Here is a 25166-nt window from a genome sequence, read left to right as displayed (position 1 = left end):
ATTGTCAAAACTAAATACATAAAATATTTGAATATAATATTATTATAAAAATAAGAATAAATAAACAACACTAGTACTGTCCAATGACGTTGAACGATTGTAAGAGAGTAGAGAGGGGGGAGTTGATAGGTTAATTGAAAAGATTGCAGCGCCGCCAAGTTAGAATCGGAAGAGATAGTCCGCACTTGTCTGCAATTCGTCACGAAATTATGGATTCATTAGCAAGTTACGCGAGTGACGGTGAAAATAGTAATAATTCGGAAGAATTGAAGGTAAGATGATAAGAAAGTGTTCTTTTTATACTATATAATAACATTTTCCTGAAAAAAGAAAATAGTTTTAATAAGGTAACAATAATGTCGAAAGTGATTACAATGTATACGCTTGGAATCATGGCTTCCAAACTAACGCACTGACTCCTATAGTCGACCATTAAATGGCGAATCGTAAATAAGAATATATTATCGATATAAAAATGTATAAACATAAGAATGATTCTTAACGAATGTTTTTTTTATGTGGGTTTCTTAATTTTCTACTAAAGCTATTGTATAAAATATTTTGTTAGTGAGCTATGTTATGTATTACAAAAATGTATAAAAATGTTTTCATATGAAATTGAATATGTTTATTTTGTTTTATGTTACTTAATTTCCAAGATGTCGTACGAAGGACAAGGAGACGTAAGGAACAGAAGGTCTAGCGATGCCAATTATGACCCAGTACAAATGGACATGAGTGAGGTATGATTAATAGAGATGTCTCCAAACATATCTGTTTAATTTTAAGTTCGAAACATTTGGACGATGACTGGGAAGATACAATGATGGCTATGTAGGGACAGTATGCACGTGACAGGGTTTTAGGACTGATACGCTAACAGTCTGGTATTTGGTGTTATGAGGTCACGTTGAACAACATAGTCTTTGAACAGAGTCGATTAGTTGCTTAATAGTTTTGAGTTCTCTCTTTACTGTCATCTTTTCTTATTTCTCCATTTTCTCTTAATTTCAATTACACATTCAGTTTCTCATTCATAAGAATGTTATAAGCTTTAACATTGCATTCAGTTTTGTTTACTTCATTTTTACAATGTTACAAGTTACAATTTGTAAAACGTGATCTTAAAACCTTCTTGTTGAAAGGAATAATCAGACTATAATTGATATTTAAAAGTTTAAATGATAAGTAAATGGGAATAGTACCATTTCGTGAGAAAATATTAACACGTAGCTCTGTTGGTAATACATGATACAATATCTACGCACCTCGGCAAGGTCTATGCTGTGTGAGGGTCTTTCAAGACTACCCCCAAGTCCTATTCAGAAGACAGAGGTGAGTAGAGGAAGCTGGCAGAAGGTAACACTAACAAAACACCAACCATCAAAGAACACCACACTTGTCAAATATTTTGCCAATAAATAACTGCACAGACATATATATTTGTATATGTCTATGCAGAGGATATTTAATATATTTACATTTCTCTTTCATAATGTGGTTGTTTCATGTTGGTTTTATATACCTACCGGCAATTAACAGAAAAATTGGAATGTGTAATCAAAGTAAATGATGCGTAAATCTTCTGCATCACAAAAACTTTGTATCAAGTACAACCAATGATATAAGAAAAAAATTTTGTTTTTTTCTTTATCATAAAAGAATACATAAAATCGTGTTATTTATTTCTTCATAGCTATTCATTATTATACAAAAACATTTTGAAAATAAGTAAGAAAAGTAACGCTACGTAAAATCCACATGTATTATAGAGTAATCTATTTGCAATTATTGATTCAGCTCAGGTATATTCTTCCTTATTAAAAGTAATAATATTAAGCACTGTTCTTTATTAATAAATTATGTGTGAAATAGAAACACGATGTTTCTTTTTTCTAGAAATTTATATATATCCACAATGAGGATAATGTAATTTAAGTTTAATAAATGCATAAAATGATTTATAATTCCATTTAAAAGTCTTTTCTTTTTAATGTAACAACTTTCTATATAGAAGCTTAATATATTGAAACAATCAATTTTGATTTCTTTAGGAAAGCAACAACAATAACTCTTCTGGAGAGTCTGGGAGTGAACGTGCTCATAGTCCTGCAGCAATGCCCTCTGCACTAGGTTCCAAAACAGACTCGTCTAGAATTTCACCATCTTCTTCAGACCAGAGGTGAGCTGGTTTGTATATGACCATTACCGATTTAACTTTTATTTATTTTTGTTAACGCGTTTCATTGTGTCATATAATGTCAATTAAAATAAAAACAAAAAGAATACGTTAAAATAAAAAAAAATACTTTGAACACTGAGCATATATGTGTGTGTGCTTAGTTTAGCAAAATTCTTAATAAACCCATTTCATACAGAATAATAATACGAATCTGTGTGGTATACCCCTGCAGAACGTAATCGTTTTACAGGAGATCCGATAATGAAAGCAATAAGGATGAACATAAAAGGAGTGACAGATCTGACCGTAACAAGCATAGCGGTGAGAAAAATCGTCGATCATCGTACGACGATAGAAGACAACGTGGTGATAATAGTAATGCTCATAATAAAGACACCAGGGAGAAACGAAGTAGAGACGATGAGAAAAAGTCACGCGATGAAGATAAACGTAAAGAGAAGAGCGACGAGAAAGATCATCATTATCGTGATGATAGTCGAAGGGATAGAACTCGTGATTCGAGAAACGACAGGGACAGACGTAGAGACAGAGAAAGAGAACGAGAGCGTCGTCATTCTCGGGACGAAAGATCAAAGGATCGACATAGGGAAGAAAGATCTAACTACCATAAGGAAAAGGATCGTACGAGATCAAGATCCAGGTCGAGAGATCGGGCTCCGCTACCCTTCAGAACGATGAGCTATAGAGAAGAGAAGGGAAGAAATAAATTGGCACAATTAGAGAAATTAGGAATTGAATTGAAAGCACCTGAAGGGGATACTGTAGCTTTGGGAATTCAAAGCGAGCAAAATTATTATAATCCATTGACCACAGCTACTCAGGGGAAATATGCGGAGCAAATTCAAAAGAGGAAATTACTGTGGGCTAATAAGGTGAACAGATTTGATTTTATTTTCATTATTTATTCTAATATTAGGATCACTATATATACAAGAAATAATAATTATGCATTCATATTTATTTATTTTCACGCGATCATATATATCTATACTTTATTTCTTTTATTAACTCCTCTCGCACAGTCGAAACAAGAAGAAGGTAAAGGTACTTCCAATACAGCTACTACAGCAAACACATGGATGGGTACGACATTTACTCATGATCAAGATGGAAAAGTAACTGCGAAATTTAAGAGACTGATGGGTATAAAAGGTGATTTACCTAATACCCAAACTGCTGGTACAAAGCCAGATATTTTGAAAAAACAGGAAGAAATGTTTAACAACATGGAACAACAATATGAAGTGGCACGCGCTACTACGCACACTCAACGTGGTGTAGGACTCGGATACTCCACTGGGGGATATCAATTTCCACGATAAATTATTATTATTAATATTCACTTAATGAAAGAAATTGAAAAAATGAAACGCTAGGTAACTGTATTATAATATAGTGATATTTGTATAAGTTGTCACGATGAGATTAAAAAGAGAAAGAAAAAAGAAATAGTTTCGTTCGAGCTTGTATCATTAAATTTTCGTAAAAAGCTTATCATATAAAGCGTTTCTATAATGCATCTGAGTTGTTTAAATGTATTTAAAAAAATATCAAAAATGCATTGTAAAATTAACAATTTAATTTTAAATGGTTTATTATTGCAAATTTTTCTTTTTAACCTCTTTATTTAACATGTACAGGAAATATAGATGTAAAAAAAATAGTTTTGATCAATAACAAGCGTTTAAATATATATGTAGATTTTTGTTATCCTTTCTTTTTCATTTAATATTTTTTTTTAATAATTAATGGTCGAATAATAATGTAAGCTAATAACAATTGGCAGCGATCGTATTATGGTTACATTCTTAAACAAATTAATCAAACCTGTATGTTACACGCACGCATGTAATAAAGCTGATATTATGTAATATGTGTTTCCATTTATATATACTTGATATACATCTATATATATACATATATATATTGTAAAAATAGAATATACAAGGGGCATAGAAAAAATATACAATTTTTCAAAATAAAAATATAAAATTGTTAAAATATTATGTATATATATATATTGACAAAATCAGGATATCAACGTCTTTGAAAGACATCTCAACATCTTGATTCTTTCAAATTTTTGGTTATGTTCAAGTTGTTCAAATATTTGCTTTTTATTCATTTTCTCTTATTGCTTCTTGAATTTTATTGTAAAATTTATTTTTATAACAAGATATAAGTGTCATAAGTATTAAACAAAATTATTTTAACGGAAATAAACAAATGCATAATATTTGGCGGGTAAACAAAAATAAAAATACATCGCTTGTTCTGATTGGTGGATCTAACGTCGATGTAATACGAAGAATTGAGTTGCTTTTCAAATGATTTAACAATATGGCGTAGCATCGTTTGAATTTGAACGTTACGTGACAACAGACGGAAGCCTCTAGGAAATGTGAAATAACTTTTATTCTCTTCTAATCTAACTTGTGATTTATTTTAAGGATAAATATTATAGGAATAGAACTTTAAGCATTTTGGATTATTATATATTCTAAGATCATGGATAATTTTGTTAAGATTGAGAAAATTGGTGAAGGTAAAACGTTTAATATTTTTTGTTTGATACTATCTTAAAAAGTTAAATATTATTTATTTATCAATAAGACTTAATTATAATCATACGTTTTTTAATTGATCGTTTTTCTTATTTTTAACATTTATACGACTCATGTAAAATGTAAACTTAATGTGTGTTTTCAAAGTTATTTTGACCATTTATGAAAAATATCTACATATATGTTTATATGTATGTTCAATTATATATTCTTTGTAAATCTTTGCATTTAATAAAATTTATATTATACTATAGGCACATATGGTGTTGTGTATAAAGGAAAACACAAAAAGACTGGTGAAATTGTAGCCATGAAAAAGATTCGTTTAGAAAGCGATGACGAAGGTGTGCCATCGACTGCAATCAGAGAGATTTCTATTCTCAAGGAGTTGAAACACCCAAATATCGTTAGTTTGGTCGACGTGCTCATGGAAGAATCTAGATTGTACCTTATATTCGAGTATCTTACTATGGATTTAAAAAAATACATGGATAGTTTGGGAACCGGTGTAATGGTAGAACCTAAAACGGTCAAGTCCTATTTATTCCAGGTCTCAATATAAGCCGTACACTAATAGCAACAATTAAACATATATACATATATATTTATTTCTTTTATTTGGTTTTTTCAGATAACACGAGCAATTCTATTTTGTCACAAGCGTAGAGTTTTACACCGGGACTTGAAACCACAAAATTTATTAATTGGCACAAAAGGAGTTATCAAAGTAGCAGATTTTGGATTGGGAAGAGCATTTGGAATTCCTGTCAGAGTCTACACTCATGAGGTAGTTACTTTGTGGTACAGAGCACCCGAAATTCTGCTCGGTGCCAGTAGGTACTCTTGTGCTATCGATATGTGGAGTGTTGGCTGTATTTTTGCTGAAATGGCTATGAAAAAGCCATTATTTCAAGGAGACAGTGAAATCGATCAATTGTTTCGAATTTTCCGGTAAGATCAATATTTATTACATTTCAAAATTTTCTTATAGCGAGTTCAAAAAGCTATTTATATATATTCATATATATTTTGAACAATATTTAAATAGCATTTTAAGAACACCAACAGAAGAAATATGGCCTGGCGTCACTCAATTAAATGATTATAAGACAACATTTCCAAATTGGGTAACTAACAATCTAGAAGCCCAAGTTAAGAATCTTGACGAGGATGGGCTTGAATTATTGCAAGCTATGCTTGTTTACGATCCCGTTCATAGAATAACGGCAAGGGCAGCTTTAAAACATCCTTATTTCCAAGATTTGGATATGAGAAAGTTACCACCTGTGTAATAAAAAGGGGGAACAAGAAAAAACGAAGAAAGATACGTTCGTTGTGTTTCTTTATGACGTTTCAATCGTGCGACAATATAAAAAGATATATCTTAGAATAGCGGAAGGATATGAGTTAAGGTGTTTGAGTGCAAACATTCCTATAATTGATGAATATGACTAAACATGCCCATTACATACTATTAAGTTTTATATTATATCAAGTCATTTGTCGAAATTTATTATTTGGTGTTTCCAGTACATTTACGCCTTTCAATATGTGTACTATATATCATAAGTATAGATCAAGGAAGAATTTCGATGCAACAATTACATGATATTACTATAATATTTTATATCTATATTGACAAACAAGAATTTATCTATATATAAACTATACTTAATATTTTTAATAGAATACTATTCGCAAAATAATTTCATTATCTATAATTTATATTTTAATTAAGTAAGTTTTTTCTTCTTTTGTACTACCCTCTGATATTTAATATGTGAAAGAAAAGATGAACACGAGTGGATTAAATTTATCAATTTGCTATTAATTAAATAAAATCTTAAGCATTTTTATGGGAAAAGAAGAACTCTCGATAAATATTAAATATGTATATTCTTTAGAATAGCGTAATTTTTGTAAATTATTTTGAAAATACAGGACAATTTTTTGTACACAAAGCTTTTCATTTATACAATATTATCATTCAACTATGAATGACCTATGTACTTCAAGTTAAAGGTATTGTTAATTATAATGATTCAGTTAACTGAGAATTACCGACGTTTTACCATTTCAGCAAAATCGTATTATACTATTTAGGAGAAGGAATGGGAAGCCAAGTAGATAACTATTGGTTCGTAGAATCGTATGCTCTAAACTAATTTCTCCTACATGTCGACTATGCGTCATCGTAAGCAACAATGTAACTATTTTGTTTTGATCCCTGTTACAAATCGTACAAGTTTTAATTATACATTTCTATTATATATAAATATTTATAAAATACATTATTTTTTAATTTTAACAGAAATTCCAAACAATTACACGAAAAATGATAATTGATTTAATTAATTGAAAATCAACGTCAAATTTCTTTGAAGAAATCAATAATAGATTATGAATACTTGTGAACAAAGAATATGGTAAATTTTTTCATTAATTAATAGTAATTTAAAATTATTAACAATTAATTTGCTGCAATAGACAAAATTTCTTGCTATTTTGTTTTATTTTTTTATTAAATTTATCTTTATTATTTACAGAAAATTTACATCTTGGATGCGGTTGGAAAGGAACATATTATTTGTTCTCTCCTGCATGTTACTCATTTAATGTATGCGTGACGTATATTTGAAGATTAGAGAGTGGGGAGATCTCCAGCACATAAAGTCAAGCCTCGAATTACTGTTTACAGTTTGCGTTCAGAACTAAGGATTGACGTTTAAACGGTGAGTCTTTGCTGCTATCCATGTTATACATTTTTTAATTAATATTTCTTATTCAGACAATAATCAATTAAATATCATTTTATTAAACACATAATTGTTTCATCGTTTCATTTATTACTATTTTTATATTTAATTTTGCCGGCTCTATCAAGATCTAATCAGTACAAACAATTAATTTTATTTAAAATTTGTAGATTTTATATACCGTTGTTATTAAAAAATGATTGTTGTTTGATTAATACAACTGAGAGAGACTTAAGGTTTTTTCATTATGTGCTTTATCAACTAAAAATAGATTTCGATTTACATATATTTATAACATCAGATGTATTTTTAATTAACTTTTTTAATTAAAAGTGTAAAGTCCGAGTAGATTGAGAAGAGGTCAATTCTATTGCGTGTTGTTTTTTCTCTCGAAATTCACGTTTATCAAAAAGCAAGTAGATTGATAGTTGTAGAAGCGTAAATTAAAGGGTCTTTGCCCCGCGATGCGTGTCCAAGGACGAGTGAATCATCCGGTCTAAATTTAGATATTATTGGATCATCTATGGAATTGCTTTGTTATATTAGTATTTAATTTTTTAGATAAACACAATCTTATCACTATTTTTGATTTTCCATTATTCGACCCGCATATCCGGTTTCACAGGAGAAATTTGATAAAAATTTAACGGCAACTTTCTAAAAACTTCGAAATTTCTGTATTTATTGAATGATACTATTATTTTTATTGCTTCTAATTTGTTGAACATTTTTTTTTCAGAAGATGCGTTCGATCATTTTGTTTATTGCCCTAGCAGGATGTTTAGCCCTTGCTAAGGCTCATAGTTATCACATGGGTAGTTGTCCCATAGTAGAGCCAATGCATGGATTTCAAATGAACAGGGTAATAATATTTAATCGTTAACTAAAAATTGTTCAATCATTGTGACACTTTGGAAATATTAATCATATGTAATTGTAGTTTCTAGGAATCTGGTAGGTCATTCAGAAGACGTCTACTGCAAGCAAATGTCTTACCTATAATTATACTCGTGGCGAAGAACACGGGAGTAACTTGATAACTCAAGAATCTGTTCAATCATGGACACTTTGGAAATATAATCATATGTAGTTTCTAGGAATCTGGTATGTCATTCAGAAGACGTCTACTGCAAGCAAATGTATTACCTATAATTATACTCGTGGCGAAGAACCGGGAGAATACTTGATAACTCAAGAATCTGATCATCCTGTATTAGGTGAATTCAAATGATAATTTTATATTTTCTATAAGATTAGGTATCATCTTATAAGAATAGAAATCGTTACGTTTAACATTACTTGGAAAAATTTCTATAGATAAAGAAATACTAATAATATATGGACCCTACACCCGGTCTGATAAAAGCACGTTAATAGCATAAATGTCTTTCAAGTGGGATGAATTTTCTGTAGTTAAGCAATCTCTTTCTGTACAGGTCTTACGCCACTAAAGCACGAGTATCACTATACCGGTGAATTGAGTGTACCGGAACCTAGTACACCGGCTCGAATGCAAGTTCGCTTCCCTCTCAGTAAGTAATGAGTCATTTTTAAAAGGGAGATTTTAATCCTGATTATTATTAATCTTTTGTAGGTTTAAATTTACGTTGATTTCACTTCTCAATGACGTACAGAATGAATCTGATTGATTTATTAGAAAGCAAATATTGAAATGGTTTTCATTGTTTCTTTTTCTTTTAGGTGTAGCAGGTAGTGCATCTCACATAATCTTCACTACGGATTATGACAATTATGCTGGAATATTTACCTGTCAGAAATTAGCTTTTGCTCATCGACAAAGTGCAACTATACTTTCAAGACATCGTGATCTTGACAAGGATATCATAGATAATATAAAAGCAAAATTGTCAGGCTATGGAGTAGATCCTTATGATCTTAGTATCATTTCTCAGAGCGGTTGTCCACGCGGTAATGATACTTTTGACATAAACATCGATCCTAGCACTTTCACGGCTGAAAGTTTTGGCAGTGCCGTACGTAAAGCTGGCGAAAAACTTGGGGATGGTGTTCAATGGGTTGCCAGTGCTGGTAGCAAAGTTTATCATAAAATAGCTGGCACCGAAGAAAGTAAAACTGCTTCGAAATCAGAGGAAACGCATAGGGTTATACCAGTGATGAGAGATTCTGGAAAATACGAGACTAATGAAGTCGAATGGATTCCATAAAAATGTTAAGAAATGATTGTTAAGTTAAAAACGAACAAAAACATGATATTAGGGTAAAAGTTTATTCTCTTTTATTTCTATTTTTTAAAAATGTATTTTATATATATACTGTTAAGAGAAATAAGATATAGAAAGAAAGCGTATCGAAGTGAGAGATATCAGTTTATAATTTTAATTTTATAGAAAAAAGTATACGTATTTTTGATTAGATAGATGAGAAATATCGACGTTGACGTAACTTCTCTTAAAGATATATTATAACAGATATAATAATAATAATAATAATAATAATAATAATAATAATAATAATAATAATCTATAAACGCAATAATTTTCCAATTATGTTATTTCTGCGTCCAACGAATTGGTTTAAAGATATCAAAGAGTTTAATGAAATATTTTAATGTGACTGACGTCTATGATAAAATCAGTCAATGAAAATGAGTATCTATCTACGATGACGTTAATCAATGAAAAATAATTTTCCTTATAAATTGACGATAAGAGAGAAGAAAAATATCTCGTTGAGATAAGTAAAAGATCATGAGTTAAAAAATAATTTATTTATTACAAAAATGATATACAATTTTTATCGGGTGATTAGATCAATTTGAAATGTCAAATCACGTCTCTTTGCAATGTTATGGATACTTATAAACATTCGTCACGTGATTATAGTCTCCCCTAATATGTACGATGTGTGCTGTTCACGAATATTAGTATCCTGACGTTCGAACGAACGGATCAGTCTGTTAGCAACCGCTGAAGAGTGACTAACAAACTTTTCGTGTGCTTACGAAAGAAAAATATTTTGAGGTGGACTACGATTATTGAAATCGACGATTCGTAGAACAAAATAAAGAAGGTCGACGCTTTTTCTCACCTGATTTTATAGAGTTGTCAAGACAAATTTAATGTACGTAAATTAATTACACGTTCATTAATTATATATTCGAATAATCATTTTTGTTTTTTCTTGTTTTTCTTTTTTATTGGACACTTTTATTGAAAAGAGTTTTTATCTATTTTTCTATGTGATACAAAATGTGCATATGTCTAATGATTTTGTTAATTATATCGGAATGATTTTAATTTTGTAACACTAATACGTCGAACACTTTATTTGCAATCATTTGGTTTAAAATTTGACGATTAATTAAATTTGAATAAAGTCGATTGATCCCTTTTAGTAATATTAACGCACGTTAGACAATATTTTGTAACTACTTTTTGAATGAGAATGTTAATTATTGTTAATGATAATGAATTACTGATGATACAAGGTGCATACTGTTAGACCGATCGTTCCGCACTGCACCACTTTTCTAGTGTACTCCCTTTAGGGGTTGCGCAGGTCAGATTCCCTATACCTATGCGTGTGTCGCACCTGTCAGTTCGTTTTCCAAACCTTCTGACAGTTTGATTTCTACAATTTTCTCGAGTCGATCTGCTCTCTCTCTTTCTCTCCTTCTTTCTCTCTTTCTTTCTGTCTCTGTTTTCTTCTTTTCTTTTTTTTTTCTTTTTTCCTCAAATTGGTTAATAAGCTACTGACATCTTGATCTTTAGAGGAGGTAAGGTCGAATTTATTTAAATCAAATTTGAATAAATATATTTTACTCGCAATATCATGCCCAAATTTAATAACTTATCCAAATAAAAATATCGATATTAACGTTTTCAATTGGAGGAATATAAGAGGAGAGACAGTTAACTGAATAAAATATTCATAATAAATTAATGTAAAATTATAATTGAAGGGGTTGATCTAAAATAATTAGGATAAGTAGAGAATTGATATCTGAAAAGCTTGATATTTGATTTTCCTTCGTAGAGCTGCTCACATATTTTATTAATTTACTTTTTTATTTTTCATTATTTTTATTTGATTTATATTTTTAAAAATTTCTTATCTACGTTAGAAAACGATTTATATTTTAAAAACATTGTTATCTACGTCGGACGACGCGATTTATATCTTTTTTATATTTAAAAAAAAAATCATTATCTATGATTGAAATGTTGGTACACTTTTATCAAGTACATAACAATCGGTGACACGTATAAGTCCATTCAAGAAACCTTAGAGAAGAAAGAAGTAAACATTTCATATCCTATTATCGATTCGAGTTCAATTTACTCGTTCTTTTGTTTTGACCTCGTATAACGCAAAATGCTAAGCTAGTACCGTGCATCATATATCGATTTATGCATCATTTTATCAAGTTCATACTTACATTAAAAAAAAACTAAAGATTTATTTCTAAGCGACTATTTATTATTTTTATATATGCATATTTGATTATCCAATTCATTCATGTATTTCATACATATTTAAATTATTGTTTTACAATTATCATTGATTATATCATCGATCATCACCGATCAGCATTTTTATAGTAACGATAATCGATTAGATAGATTCGTTCAGGTTCAAGGGACAAGTACGTCAATAAAAGCAGACTGACCCACATCTCATCGTTAATACGAGATCAACGTTGCTCTCGTTTAAATATAGTGATTTCAGGATCAGTCTTCTCTCGAATTAGGACGATTCAATCGTTGTCTCGTTTAACAGGGTCAATATCGAGAGTAATTTGTATATTAAGAGATCAACCCCTCTATCGCTTTCAATATAGTTTCTATTCGATTACATATAATCTATTATATATTTTCTAATAAATATATCATTATTTTCAAAATATTATTCTATTTTTGTTTTTTCTTTATAGGTTTTAAGTTCTTCTTCATATTAATCATCCTCAAGGAGCACAAACATAATCGTCGCTATTACATTAGAATGTCAATGTCCATCCATTGAAAAGAAAGAATCTTAGAAAGTGATGTTTTCAAAAGAATTTTAAATGTCATTAATATAATTTATGCTACAACATATATTGACCATTAATAAAATCCATCATTTTTACGAATTTTTTTACATAATATCATATTGCTTAATTATTTTTCATTATAATCTGACAATTATTTGTCATAAAATAAATAAATAAATTTCAAAAAAGAAAAAAAGAAAGAAAGAATGACAAATCCAAGAGATTTGTATTTGAATTGAATTTTCTATAATATAATTCATCGATTAATATAATATATTATTATTTCTCTATACGATTTTAAAACATAATGTTATTTGTTCAATTAATTTTGTACAATTAACCAAGAGTCGAAAGTTGAGAGATGTTATAAGAAAAAAATGCCAAACAAGGAAAGAAGAGAGTGACAGTATATATTATAAGATGAAATCGAAGTCGAACGTTCAATGTCGAATCCTTCTCCGATCTTGACCTAAATTTAAATACGCTATCTATTGATGTCTCTTTCGTAATCATTTCTTTTTCATTATTTTATGTAAAAAAAAAAAAAGAGCAAAAAAAGAGTAAGGAAATGAATGCTGAACCTTGAGAAAGAACTTGTAGATTTCGTCTTTGCATTTGCGATAAATAATAACATCGATACTCTGACAAATATATATTGGAATATTTCTTTCGTAGTTTTTTCCCCTTTTTTATATACGGTTAGGTTTTTTTTTAAGAAATAAAAATGAAAATTACAATAAATATTGACGAATGACTATGGTTAAAAAAACTCTTTTTCTCTTATCTTCGAAGGCTAAATGATGACTTTGAAAAACACATCGACAATATCGGCTTCACGATATAACGACTGCACGTTTTTGTAATACCGTTTTTAATTCTTTTTCCGTATATCATACTGATTTAATTTTTCTATTATTATTCTCGATAAACAGTTCACACACACACACACACACATATATAGTACAAAATTGTGAAAATATTATTATTTGTACAAGTATAAAAATGATTTGATAAATGATCGTCGATTTAAATGATAATAAAAATGGTGAAAAAAGAAAATGTGTAAGATCGCAAAAAGCTTCCAGATAAAGTATCGTTATCGAGGACGATGAGTTTGACCTGGTCGGAAAGAAGAAAAATAAATAATAATGGTTAATATCAGGCTAGTAGACATTTAATCGATCTACCCCTCAAATGACTCGTTAAAGTGACCGGGATACGTGCAGGCCAATCTGTTCGACTCCGACCCTCCTCACCAACGAGCAATTACTATCCTCGAATACATATTATGTATATAGAAGGAAACATTCTTTTATGCTATTGTGAGAGAGGATTTTTATTATTATTCCTGTTCATTTGTATTTTATTACTCTTTATCTCAAGCGTTTAGAATGACTCCATACAATTTCTAATCAATGTTATTTATTACAGATGCTGACTGCTTCATTATGCATTTTGTCGGTCCTATGGGCCCAAAAAACAATGGCAAGCGTGCTTGTTGCTGATACAACAATGTCCAGAATGGTAGAATTAAATGCTGGCGAACCAATATGCTCACTTTATAACGATCGAGGTGTAATCCAAAGAATGATACTCGGTGCAGATCCGAAGAAAGTTCGGCAAATGCCAAGCAATCTCGTTGCTGATCTCGAAGAAACTTGTTTGGCTTCTAAAGTAAACGTAAAACTTATTAAAATAAAATTATCAAACTCTGACAAAATTTCTTTATTTGTATATCTATGTATATCTATGTCTAAAAGATATCGAACGATAGATCGTGCGCAAACGTTATGAACGTTTCATAAATTTAGTATTCCTATCGTATTTCTTTCTATTTTATTTTTATTGAATACGATATGTTTTATGGCGCGTGCCAAGTTGTCAAGGATAATGACAAGTTGTTTTGTTAAAAAGAAAATAATGATTATGGCAATTAATTAATTTCTTATGTAATTTTGTCATTAGAATCGAACACCGGGAGGTGGATTAATATATCCTGGAACAAAATGGTGCGGACCTGGAAACGTGGCAAGTTCTTACGATGATTTAGGTCAACATGCGGCAGAAGATGCATGCTGCAGGGAACACGATCATTGTCCAATAGCGATATCGTCTCAGCAATGTATTCATGGTATATGTAACAATTCACCTTTCACACGTTCGCATTGCGACTGCGATGCCAAGTTTCGAAGATGTTTGCAAAATCTTAATACCGAGGTTGCCAACACTATCGGTGCCCTTTTCTTCAATGTTATACAAGTAACTTGTTTCAAAGAGAGACGACCATGTTCTCAATGGCAAAGGTATTTTTATTCAAAATTCTTCTCAATAATTCATTTCTAAAAGGTATCTCAATTAATTTAACAAGGTGAACCACAAATTCCAAGGTATTTGTTAAAATCAATAACTCTGTTTTGCAATTTTATAAACTTTTAGTTAAGTTCGATTATCTTTACAAGCTAGGATTGTAGTTTTACAATCTATCAAATATTTCTAATTGGAATTTTTGTTTCAACCTTTATTGTTAATAATAATTAGATAAGATTTTGTTTTTGTATAAACAAATATAGATTATTAGAACAATGTATTCCATATTGGGACCATTCACCGAGTTACGAGTCACTCGATAATAACAACTATAGGGAAGCTGGAAGAAATAACAATAATATAAACCAGACACCACTGCCAGAGTTCATCGAGGAAATACTTGGCAGGATAAGACGCGTCCACAAAAATATTTCCAATTATTTTCAAGATTATTGAAGAGAAACATTAAATGACCATTGAAGTACTATGAAATTTTGTGTTTCTTTTTTTGTTTCTACTAATTAAATTAGTATGTTTATTAATTCATTGATAACAGAGGAAAATGGAGGTTGATGGTGGTAGTGGTGATGGTGGTGGTGTGGTGATAATACTAAAAACGATACTAAGATAACAATCTTTGTTTTTCTTTTTATACTAACATTTGCCATGTTTTCTCATAAAAATGATTTTATAGAAATGATTGATAGATCATTAATTTAATGTTTGTATTATGTTTTTGTTTATAGGAATGGTTATGACGAAGCAGTGTCAAATAGATTGTGCTCGCAGTATAAGTTTCGGCCAAGTGAAAAATACGTTCCATTAATGCCGTTGAATATGAATATATGAATTCGGAAGCAGCAAAAGGACAGCCCAGGTGGTAGTTAAAAAAAAAGAAAAGAAGAAGATCGCTAGAAATAACGACCACGATAGAAAAGACGTGATGATTTTCGCGTTTTATTCTTCATATTACTTGTCCTTTTTGCTTTTCGGAATTCTATGAAGTGTGATAATGGTGTGGACTAATTTCGAATCTAATCGAATACCTGAGACTCTATAATAATATTAATACATATCTATTTTATGGGTTTTCTTGTTTTATATTACGAATAATTCGTACCGCATGAAGTTTATACAATATGTTATTATCATAGCAATATTAATTATATACATATACATAGATTTGGGTAATAATTAATTAATAATTATTATTAATAAAATATTAGATATGTAGTCGTGTTTAAATATTTTATATTATAACTCGAATGGTGAACTGTAATTGTATTGAAGTAAATGGGTAATAATCAAAGATTATATATTTTTAAGATATAGGATAGAGAGTGCGTTAATTTTAAATAAAATACGTTTATTGAGTTGGTGAATTATTTCATAATTTATAACTTGTGAAAAATAATATTGTGTTATATTATGTTTTTAAAATTTATTTTTTTATTGTTATCGACGTAAAGAAAATCTATATTACCGACATGTCGATAAATGGTGTCTAGGTAAATAATCTGTTATCGACTTGTGGTATTTCTTTTATATTCCATTGATAATTTATTTTTCCTTGTAGATAATTGTATTAAATTATATCACATTATGTATACGATTACTCCGATACGAACTATTAATTATACTATTTTTTATTATTTATACATTATTCTATTCAATCATATATAAAAATGTTAAGAATAAATTAGCAATTACCATCTAAAGGTAAGGTAGATCATTTACCATGCCACACATTATCTATCGATTTTAGTTCTGTATTTTTATATAGACGTCGTTAGTAGTATATTTTTATGGAACCTACCCACGTGAGTTCCTAACCTAAAAAATATAGTTTACACGTGAAAGAAATTTTGTGATTTTTGTGTAATTAACTTGTATTTGTTATTATAAAAATGGAAGAAAAAGTAATTAGAATGGAAGATATCCTTAATGAGGATTCGTCCGACGACGATATACCAAATATATGTGAAGTTACTGTGGATAATAAAAAGAAAATATCTTTTGAACAAGAGATTCCAAAGGGAAAACCTAAATCTGGTAGAATATGGAAAGAACCAAAGAAAAGGTATCAAATATCAAATATCATATCTCAATAATTCTTAATAATTTATCTTTTATAATTACATATATTTAATTATGTTTATTTTAGATTTTCATCTATTGTCAAGAGCAGAGGTATTAAATTATCATTAGAAAAGAGGCAGAAATTAAAGGAGACTATGGAACGTGCTAAAGAAATGTCAAGAGCTATCAAAGAAAAAAAGCAAGCAGAGAAAGAAGCAAAGAAGCAACGGAGGATAGAAAATTTAAAAAGAGCAGAGGAAAATAGAAAGAAGGGTGAAGTAGTACAAATTGTGAGTATAGATATTATAATATTTGTTCTACATAAAATCAATCAATTAAGTAATGTTCTTTTATATATGTATAACTATTTACTTTGGTAATTTTGTTCTTTAGATTAAAAATACCGCCAAACTAAAGAGAATGAAAAAGAAACAACTAAGATTCATTGAAAAAAGAGATACGAATTAACGTTTGAAAGGTAAGGTATTGATTTAAGGGATTAAATTACATTTCCTTCGACAACTACGAAAATAAAAATAATGTGTACTATAATTGTAATGTGTATAATAAAATTCTTATTATAAGCTTTCCTAAAACGCTAAGTTATTTTACGAAATATCTGCTTATTCTATGAAATAACTTAATTAAACGCTTTAACGGTAACATTTTGTATATTAAAAGTATTATTTTTACACAAGTTATTTCACATCTTCCAAATCCGTCTTTTTCGACCGGACAAAAGCTTTTAATTCCTCCATAATATTTTCACCTTTAATATTTTTTAATAGCTGCGGAAAAGAAAAAAAGAAAAATTATATGAAAGTAATGACAATAAAATTGATTCGAACGTTGATTAATTCTCACCGAATTGCGTGTCCATTTGGGTAAACTATTCTGGTATGATTGTATTAGAAACCTACAAAAATTCTAATAATTAAAGTCCTTTAAAGATATTTTCACGAATCACAAGAATAAGAACAAGAACAAACCTTTCGTCTACCAATAAAATGGCACCCCAATCATTTTTGTGCCGAATGCACCGACCTAACGCTTGGTTGTAAGCCCTATAAGCTTGGACATTGTACCAATCGGAACCCTTAAGTAGTCCTCTCGAAGTATTCTTATCATTGTAATCCCACTTCATTTGGATATCCTTGTTATTTCTTACAGGATAAGGGATCCCGATCTAACAAACATAATTCATAATAGAATATACGTTTTGACATACAGTGTTACCAAAAATGCCTTTTAATTGAATCTCGCAGTCAATCGTGATATTAAATAATAGTCAATTAAAATTTAGATGTATAATCATTAGGTGTTTACCGTAACAACGCAACGCGCCTCGTTATCGCTAAAGTCGATACCTTCGGCGACTTTGCCACGAAATACGGCAAATAAAATGGCACCTGAATGGCCCTCGTTATCATCAACATTTACTTCAGAGGTATCGTTTATTACTTCTCGATATTGTGTCATTACATCTTTTAGATTAGAGCTCTCCCGAGGTTCCACAAAGATCTTTTTATATTTTTGAATGTTTTTCCAAATATTAGTAACTTTCCATCTTGTGATTTGGTTATTCATCATTATATATGATGAAAAAAAACATAATACTCCATGAGGTACGGCTTCAATGATATTAACTATTAATTGCCCTAGCTCATCCTGTCAATATGTAATAAACAATCAGTTATTATTGTATAACAGTTCATTCTTCGATTGTATAATGAAAAGTATATTGCTAAAAATGACCTGGAATTGCCAAGTATTCACATTGGCAAAGTTAGCCTTTAAAAGCGTTCCACCTGGTCCCCTTGGCACGCATTTTACAAACACCCGATCTTTGCTGATAACGTGATCGGTATAATGGATATCGGAAAATTTGGTTCCAAGTTCACTCTCAAAAGATTCCGTTGGGGTTAAGGTACCTGATGCTAAAATAATTGATCTGGCCTCTCGTGCCAAGGGGCCAAATATGATAGCCGAGTTCAAACAAATCAATCTAAATGTTCTTAAACGTTTTCCTACCATCTGTGATAGCATCCAACTTTCCTTTGAGTCCCAAAAAGAAAAGAACAAAATGAATAAAACAGTACTTAGAAAACATAATGCTTGAAAAAATAAAAATATTGACGTACTTTGTCAGCTAGATCCGAATAGAACGATTCGTCTATATAAGCTTTATAATCATTTTCATACTCTTGCGTTGCTATTGTCTTTAAAGCGAGGGTCAGACGGTGAAGAAGGGTTTTTGTTGTCCGTGAAATTGTTAATTTTATTTCATTCGATTTAGACTTACGAACGCCTTCTTTCGCTTTATTAAATTCATCTATTACAAGTCGTGCAGCCGATGATAATTTCGTGATTCCTTCCAAACCAATATCGTTCATTTCCAATAATCCTATTAATTGGTTACCCGTCCAAATAGTACTGGTCATTGACGTACCATTTTTCTAAAAATATACAATTTAGGATTAATTTTTAATGAATTTATTAATTCAGAATAAATCAACATAAGTTAAGTGACATTTAACGACAACTTTTGATCGAACTTTGTAAAAGTAAATTTTTGTTTTAATTATATAAAAATCGTCTAAATTAAATAGAAACATAAAAATATACGTATATATACCGAACAGGTGAGAGGAGTTTGATTTATGAACTCTTTGAGCATTGTTATATAGTTTTTGATGGTATCATAGGCGTCATATTCAATAGGATCAACGAATTTTTGAAATAGTAATCCTTTGCAATTATCTATGATAAATTCTAGTTCGACTGTTGTAAATTTGGCACCAGCAACTTGGCGACAGACATCTTCGATATTATGACCCTCGTCGAATAAAACCACGTGATTTTTTAAATTGATTTGCATCTAAACAAAATCAATAGGATCCTCTATTTAAATGAATGAAGAAAGAAATAAATGTGGAATAAGATTTCATCAAATTCTGTAATAGATGAATGAAATATGAGTCTTACGCTTTCCCGAATTTCTGGATCAATGATATAATTGTATGGACAAAAAATGATATCTGCATCTTCAATTAAATTTTTAGCAGCAAAATATGGACATAGATTATTCGCTCTACCGACATTAACTAAATCTTCAATATCGAACGGCATAGAAATTCCTTTAGATTTCAATTGAGTAAAATTTGATAAATCCTTTTTATTCGTATTGTTGTAATAGCGACACTCGGATGGCTGTAAACAAGAAAAAGTATGTAATGTCGTTTAAAAGATAATTCAATTATATATCAATTAGATAATCTTTATTAATTTGAATTATAAAATAACCTTATCCGGATCTAGTAGATTATGGCAATGCTCAGTTTTATTTCCAGGAACATCTTGAATGCAAGTGTGCTCGCGACTACTTAATATAGTCATTCTGAAATGGGACAAATTATTTTTATACCATTTGTCTCTTATATCAAATATATAGAAAATTATTCATTTTAATTAATTGAATCTTTTATTTAAGAAGATAATTATGTTACTTTGTATCTTTATAGATGGTTCTACCAAGTTCCTTTACGACTTGTTTTATTTGACGATGCGTTCTGGTCGCATAATAAATTTTTGGTATCGTTTTGTAATTTCCCCTTTAAACAAATAAAATCTCAATCAAAACACTTCAATCTCTCGCATGCAATATTATATCATCTATATATATATATATATTAAAAGTACATATTATTATATTTACTCTTTATCGTTAAAAACATCGCACAAGTTGATCATACTTTCGTAGTAAGGTTCATTTAATTCGCTAGTACTCGTAAGTTTCGTTGGATCGGACGCAGAAGAACCTATCAAAAATTGAAATATAAAACGAATCGTGGATTTGAAATGGTTTTAAATAATAATCAATATGAAAAATACCTTTGTTATCTTGCCCACAACATTCATCCTTCTCATCATCTTTCCCCTTGCCAACTATTTCTACAAAATAAATGAATAAAAATATGATCATTTCGTCACATTTGAAAAATGATTATTTGTTAGTGCTGGCTTATTTTCTTTCTTTTTTTTTTATATAGAAACAAAATGAAAATACTTGTTGTTTTTTTACGTAGCTTTATACGAAAGATTGAGTGAAAGGAAAAGCAAAAAACGAATGTCAAAACAGTGATCGTTGCTCTTGTTAGCACGTGAAAGGATCAGGGGATCCTATTGGTAAAGGCCAATAGAACGATTTAATCCTCTCGTTGGTGAAAAAAGAAAGAGAAAACGTACGGTATAGAAATATATATATATATAAGGGTCTAAAGGTCTACTCGAGAAGGAAGGATTGAAAAGGAGAGATAACAAAAAGAAAAAAAAAAAAAGGAACAATTCAAAAGATGAAGAAGCGTCTTAATCCTTTTCCTACGATTTAAGGAGTCAGAAAAATAGGAACGATCGTTCTTCAATGACAATTGCTATCCTTCAATTGGCTTGATATGTATGTATTAGTAGTATGAGCGTTTAATCGGATTTCGATAAATGAGTTGAGTTTTTTAAAAAGGATATTTGAAAATGCGATTGAAAAGATGAAAAGAAAAATTCTATTTGCCAGGCGAATCATGGTAATCGAGAGAGAGAGAGAGAGAGAGAGAGAGAGATCATAATATTTCATTTCTATTCGGATCTTAGCGAGGGTTTAAATAATAAAAAATAAGAGAAAGAAAATGTGGAAAGAAGATATATATATATATGTTACCGTGAAAAACCGAAATTGGAGAATGTCAAGATTAACATGATCGTTTGGTGTATGTCTAAAATATTAATGTATAAAAATAAATCTAAAAAATATTCTTTCACATTCACCGACGTATTTTGGTATGTGTCGTGACATCTTGACATTATCCAATTTCGTTCTTTCACGGTAACATATATATATATATACAATTATGAAATATATAAATCACTTTTATTCATATCTACGTTATATTACGTTTTACTACGGTCGTTCAAAAAATGACTAGGATGAAAAAACATGAAATTCAATCTTATTGTTAAACTAAGAATGATTGAAAGTATAAAAAGTAATAAAAAGTGTTTAGAAAAAATAAAAGAGAAAGACAAATAAAGTAGCCCCCGTTATATCTATCTATCTACCTATCTATCTATCTATCTATCTATCTTTATCTTTTCCTACTCTTCTCACTTTCAACTTCCCCTTGTTGGACTCATCGTCAGTGGTGGCTTAATTGTCCATGAGCATCCGCTTGCGCAAAAGAGAAATCCGCACGGCAGGGTCGAAAGGGCGGCTCTCAAGGGTGCGATAACTTTCGGCACCGACTGTATCGATGCTACGCGAGAGAGAGAGAGAGAGAGAGAGAGAAAGAGAACGAGAGCGGCCTCAGGGGTTTTCTCCCCTCGGGTGTTGGGGTGTGTTTCGTTGCCAAGCAACGACATCCTCCAAGTCCGTGGCTCTCTGATTGGCCCCCGTCCCGCTTCTCCTGTCTTAGCCTCACCCTCGAGCCCTCCATCTTCTCGTCCTTCTCCCTTCACCAATCAGACCCCCTCATGGGTTCTTCCGATGAAAAGCAGCATCTTTCGAGAACGAATACGCGATCCTATACTTTCTTCTCTTATATATTTTTATCTTTTTTTTCTTCGAGTATATACGCGTGACTTTCTATGTGTTTAACACGTTCGCAGACGTTAATGCTATGGCATTCATTTTCATTGTCATGAAAAATAACATGAATGCTATAACTCGTTCAAATTTTAAAGCCAATTATTTTGAATTTTATTTGATGTAACCTTAAGTTTTTGTAATTATTATATCTGTAAAGGTAATGATTAACTGATTCTTTAATATAAATATTATATGATAATCTGATTGCCCTTATAAAATGCGTGTTTAATCAAATTTTCGATATCACAATTAATTTTAAAATCAAATGATGGTGTCACTTTTCTTTCCCCTCCCTGAAACTTTTACTGTCCGCTAACGTGTTAATTCACAGAAGTTTAATTCACAGCTGCACGGAGACAGAACTTCGACTGTGTCATCGATTACTATAATTCCGGAAACACATCACGGTGGTCTCCTCGTATCCACTTTCTCTCCATCTTTCTCATTCGAAGCTTTGCAATTGGCACAGAGAATTTTTTCAATCACTCGATGAATTTTTATCTTTGATAAGACGTAATCAAAAAAGAAAGAAAGAAAGAAAGAAAAAAGGTAAGAAAGAAAGAAAAAGAGAAAGAGAGAGAGATAAAGAGTAAGGAGAAAAAGAAAGAATCGTTGGTGGTTTTATGCTTGCCAATCGACTGTTTGTTTATTCAGCATATGCGCGTTGTGAATGAGAGTGGAACGAACGAGATAGAGAGAAATAGAATGATCGACGTGAAACGAGTTCATTCATACTCGGACCTTGTGTGTTTCTGAATGAACGTGAAATGTTAGATATCGTACGATCACGCGTGATATTTAAAAAAGATAATTAAGATAACGGGGGACGGGGATAAGTTCTCGTTGATTCATTTCTACGAAGATAGAATTCTTATCTTTATTTGTTATTTCTTTCTCTTTCTCCACATCTTTCTACTCTTACGTATTATATCGATGATAAGAGATGGGGGAATAGAAAGAAACTATTGTCTAATATTATTTTCATTATAGTATCCCATATCGTATACACAATTTTTGTAATTATTTTTTTTTATATATTTTTAATAACGACAGGGAGGTATTAATAATCGAATAATTCGTTAAAATCGATTAGCGCGTGTTTTGGCCAAATTTTCCAAACGTTTTCGAAAGATCATACGAGTATGTTAGAAAAAACTAAATACGATCGAGAATTGAATCGTGGGTTTATATCACTTTGATTGAAACGTTAGAGTTTATTTAATCGTCGAACGTTAAACGTAAACTTTTAACGTGACGCGTGAGAGCGATTACGCGGAGATCGGGAGTGCAAGAGAAGGGAGGAGGAAGAGGAGAAAGAGGAGGAGGAGGAGGAGGAAGGGTGGTTAAGCTCGAAATGTTGAAAGGAAGGTTTCAGGTTAAATATATTTTCATCATTGGAGTCAAAGGAACTATGAAAACGTACACCGTTAAGTTAAAAATTCACGCGAATGAATATACAAAAAGGATAACCAAAAAAAAAAGAAAGGATAGAAAAAAATTAATAAATTTTCATTAACACAAAGAAAGTTGTTTTGCGGAAGATAGAATGAAATAGAATTTACATATTGCGATAAGGAATAGCAAAAGAGAGAGAGAGAGAGAGAGAGGAGGAGGACTTTTTAATTTCAAGGGACTTAATAAAACATAATATACGAAAAAAAACAGAAAAAAAAAAAATAAAAAAATATACGACAGAGGTTATTTTTTCGTTTTTTCGTATGCACTCATGTCAGAGAATTTGTGGGATTCGTGATTTATCGGAGGGTTGATTGCTATCGGAATATATTTTGTCGTTGAGGGTTAGTTCGGTGGGTACGAGTGAGTGTTTCGAGTACTTCGCAAGCTAGCAAGAAAGGAGGAGAGTTAAAGAGGGTTGGAGAGATAAGAGTGAGGGCTGCCAAAGAAAGTCGAGGACCAATTAATTCGCGGCTACGACTCGATTTACGAAATCGTCGCTAATTGGCGGAGATTGCGGGCTTTCGGCGGCCGAACGAGCTCTTTACTCGGAGACAAAAGCCATCAAATGAGGAGAGAAGACAGACAGACAGACAGACAAATAGACAGAGACAGAGAGAAAGAGAGAGAGAGAGAAATGACAACACGAACGTCGTCCCTTTCTCTAATTTTCTCTAATTCCTAAGATGATTATTCGAACGATGAGAACAACAAAAAACAGAAATAGAAAACGGAGAGGTGGAGAATTATTCAATGAGATTAATAACGAACGCGATTTATTTCTTTTTTTTTTCTTCATCGAGATCGATGATCATTCTTTTATTTATATAAAAATAATCATGTTTGTGCATAATTGATATTTTTATTAAATTGCAATTAATTGAATGATAAATAAAATATATATAAATTTCTTTATTTTTTTTTTTATCGACTCGATAATTAACGCGAATGTTTTTTTTCTTTTGTTTTCGGAAGAAATGATAGATAATAAAAGATAGAAAGAGAGAGAGAGAGAGAGAGAGAGAAAGAAAGAGAAGAAGAGATCAATCAAAGTAATGAATCGTCTGCGAGAAGCAGCCATTAAGAGGTTTTGTTGATTAAACGAAAGCACTCTAAAGTAAATGCAATCCTTTTTTCACCTAAGGATTCATCC

At 30.6% G+C, this 25166-nt stretch overlaps 6 protein-coding genes across 11 annotated transcripts in view; 5 read left to right on the top strand and 1 right to left on the bottom strand.

Annotated features, from left to right (window-relative positions):
• The first annotated feature begins 146 nt into the window (after nt 1-146).
• Nucleotides 147-4074, top strand: LOC122513767 (arginine/serine-rich coiled-coil protein 2). Of its 3 annotated transcripts, none has more exons than XM_043630240.1 (5): nt 147-272; nt 660-743; nt 2055-2182; nt 2433-3075; nt 3226-4074. In XM_043630240.1, exons 1-5 carry the CDS (start codon nt 210-212, stop codon nt 3523-3525), a joined length of 1218 nt encoding a protein of 405 aa, XP_043486175.1. In that variant the 5' UTR covers nt 147-209; the 3' UTR covers nt 3526-4074. The 3 variants fall into 3 exon arrangements, with proteins under 3 accessions (XP_043486175.1, XP_043486178.1, XP_043486176.1); XM_043630243.1 differs by lacking the exon at nt 147-272 and adding an exon at nt 1278-1335 and having other exon boundaries at nt 657-743; XM_043630241.1 differs by lacking the exon at nt 147-272 and adding an exon at nt 1234-1335 and having other exon boundaries at nt 729-743.
• Nucleotides 4075-4397: 323 nt separating this feature from the next.
• On the top strand, nt 4398-6065 carry LOC122513997 (cyclin-dependent kinase 1). Its single transcript, XM_043630574.1, has 4 exons — nt 4398-4748; nt 5022-5317; nt 5399-5718; nt 5816-6065. Exons 1-4 carry the CDS (start codon nt 4712-4714, stop codon nt 6057-6059), a joined length of 897 nt encoding a protein of 298 aa, XP_043486509.1. The 5' UTR covers nt 4398-4711; the 3' UTR covers nt 6060-6065.
• Nucleotides 6066-7411: 1346 nt separating this feature from the next.
• On the top strand, nt 7412-11332 carry LOC122513993 (apolipoprotein D-like). The gene is made up of 5 exons (XM_043630569.1): nt 7412-7499; nt 8263-8385; nt 8614-8740; nt 8960-9055; nt 9225-11332. The coding sequence occupies exons 2-5, from the start codon at nt 8266-8268 to the stop codon at nt 9707-9709; spliced, it is 828 nt and encodes a 275-aa protein (XP_043486504.1). The 5' UTR covers nt 7412-7499; nt 8263-8265; the 3' UTR covers nt 9710-11332.
• LOC122513994 (phospholipase A2 isozymes PA3A/PA3B/PA5-like) lies at nt 10537-16153 on the top strand. 3 transcript variants are annotated; one of them, XM_043630572.1, is made up of 4 exons: nt 10537-10625; nt 13969-14211; nt 14503-14840; nt 15591-16153. In XM_043630572.1, exons 2-4 carry the CDS (start codon nt 13969-13971, stop codon nt 15691-15693), a joined length of 684 nt encoding a protein of 227 aa, XP_043486507.1. In that variant the 5' UTR covers nt 10537-10625; the 3' UTR covers nt 15694-16153. The 3 variants fall into 3 exon arrangements, with proteins under 3 accessions (XP_043486507.1, XP_043486505.1, XP_043486506.1); XM_043630570.1 differs by having other exon boundaries at nt 13969-14217; XM_043630571.1 differs by lacking the exon at nt 10537-10625 and adding an exon at nt 11192-11280 and having other exon boundaries at nt 13969-14217.
• A 73-nt stretch (nt 16154-16226) lies between these two features.
• LOC122513996 (coiled-coil domain-containing protein 86) lies at nt 16227-17475 on the top strand. The gene is made up of 3 exons (XM_043630573.1): nt 16227-16924; nt 17009-17213; nt 17317-17475. Exons 1-3 carry the CDS (start codon nt 16752-16754, stop codon nt 17389-17391), a joined length of 453 nt encoding a protein of 150 aa, XP_043486508.1. The 5' UTR covers nt 16227-16751; the 3' UTR covers nt 17392-17475.
• Nucleotides 17476-17575: 100 nt separating this feature from the next.
• LOC122513992 (Fanconi anemia group J protein-like) overlaps nt 17576-25166 on the bottom strand; it is a 44536-nt gene continuing 36945 nt past the window's right edge. For both annotated transcript variants that reach the window (XM_043630567.1, XM_043630568.1), the window contains 12 exons: nt 20815-20874; nt 20639-20741; nt 20430-20534; nt 20227-20320; nt 19909-20133; nt 19559-19801; nt 19065-19379; nt 18679-18978; nt 18250-18591; nt 17913-18109; nt 17788-17839; nt 17576-17711 (listed from right to left, as the gene is read on the bottom strand). In XM_043630567.1, the coding sequence (XP_043486502.1) occupies nt 17622-17711; nt 17788-17839; nt 17913-18109; nt 18250-18591; nt 18679-18978; nt 19065-19379; nt 19559-19801; nt 19909-20133; nt 20227-20320; nt 20430-20534; nt 20639-20741; nt 20815-20874 (2126 nt within the window). In that variant the 3' untranslated portion in view covers nt 17576-17621. The remainder of the gene's footprint in view (nt 17712-17787; nt 17840-17912; nt 18110-18249; nt 18592-18678; nt 18979-19064; nt 19380-19558; nt 19802-19908; nt 20134-20226; nt 20321-20429; nt 20535-20638; nt 20742-20814; nt 20875-25166) is intronic.

This window comes from Polistes fuscatus, unplaced genomic scaffold, assembly GCF_010416935.1.
Source record: "Polistes fuscatus isolate 324 unplaced genomic scaffold, CU_Pfus_HIC Scaffold13, whole genome shotgun sequence".
NCBI lineage: Eukaryota > Metazoa > Arthropoda > Insecta > Hymenoptera > Vespidae > Polistes > Polistes fuscatus.
Note: the sequence above shows the minus strand (reverse complement) of the source record. Positions and strands in the feature narration are given on the sequence as shown.

Coding starts and splice junctions, on each gene's coding strand:
- LOC122513996 (XM_043630573.1), top strand. CDS start 16,752: ATGGAAGAAAAAGTAATTAGAATGGAAGATATCCTTAATGAGGATTCG. Junction 16,925..17,008: donor TGGAAAGAACCAAAGAAAAG/GTATCAAATATC, acceptor TGTTTATTTTAG/ATTTTCATCTATTGTCAAGA. Junction 17,214..17,316: donor AGGGTGAAGTAGTACAAATT/GTGAGTATAGAT, acceptor TTTGTTCTTTAG/ATTAAAAATACCGCCAAACT.
- LOC122513997 (XM_043630574.1), top strand. CDS start 4,712: ATGGATAATTTTGTTAAGATTGAGAAAATTGGTGAAG. Junction 4,749..5,021: donor GATTGAGAAAATTGGTGAAG/GTAAAACGTTTA, acceptor ATTATACTATAG/GCACATATGGTGTTGTGTAT. Junction 5,719..5,815: donor CAATTGTTTCGAATTTTCCG/GTAAGATCAATA, acceptor ATATTTAAATAG/CATTTTAAGAACACCAACAG.
- LOC122513993 (XM_043630569.1), top strand. CDS start 8,266: ATGCGTTCGATCATTTTGTTTATTGCCCTAGCAGGATGTTTAGCCCTT. Junction 8,386..8,613: donor ATGGATTTCAAATGAACAGG/GTAATAATATTT, acceptor AATCATATGTAG/TTTCTAGGAATCTGGTATGT. Junction 8,741..8,959: donor ATCTGATCATCCTGTATTAG/GTGAATTCAAAT, acceptor CTTTCTGTACAG/GTCTTACGCCACTAAAGCAC.
- LOC122513767 (XM_043630240.1), top strand. CDS start 210: ATGGATTCATTAGCAAGTTACGCGAGTGACGGTGAAAATAGTAATAAT. Junction 744..2,054: donor TACAAATGGACATGAGTGAG/GTATGATTAATA, acceptor TGATTTCTTTAG/GAAAGCAACAACAATAACTC. Junction 3,076..3,225: donor AATTACTGTGGGCTAATAAG/GTGAACAGATTT, acceptor CCTCTCGCACAG/TCGAAACAAGAAGAAGGTAA.
- LOC122513994 (XM_043630570.1), top strand. CDS start 13,969: ATGCTGACTGCTTCATTATGCATTTTGTCGGTCCTATGGGCCCAAAAA. Junction 14,218..14,502: donor GTTTGGCTTCTAAAGTAAAC/GTAAAACTTATT, acceptor TTTTGTCATTAG/AATCGAACACCGGGAGGTGG. Junction 14,841..15,590: donor CCATGTTCTCAATGGCAAAG/GTATTTTTATTC, acceptor TTTTGTTTATAG/GAATGGTTATGACGAAGCAG.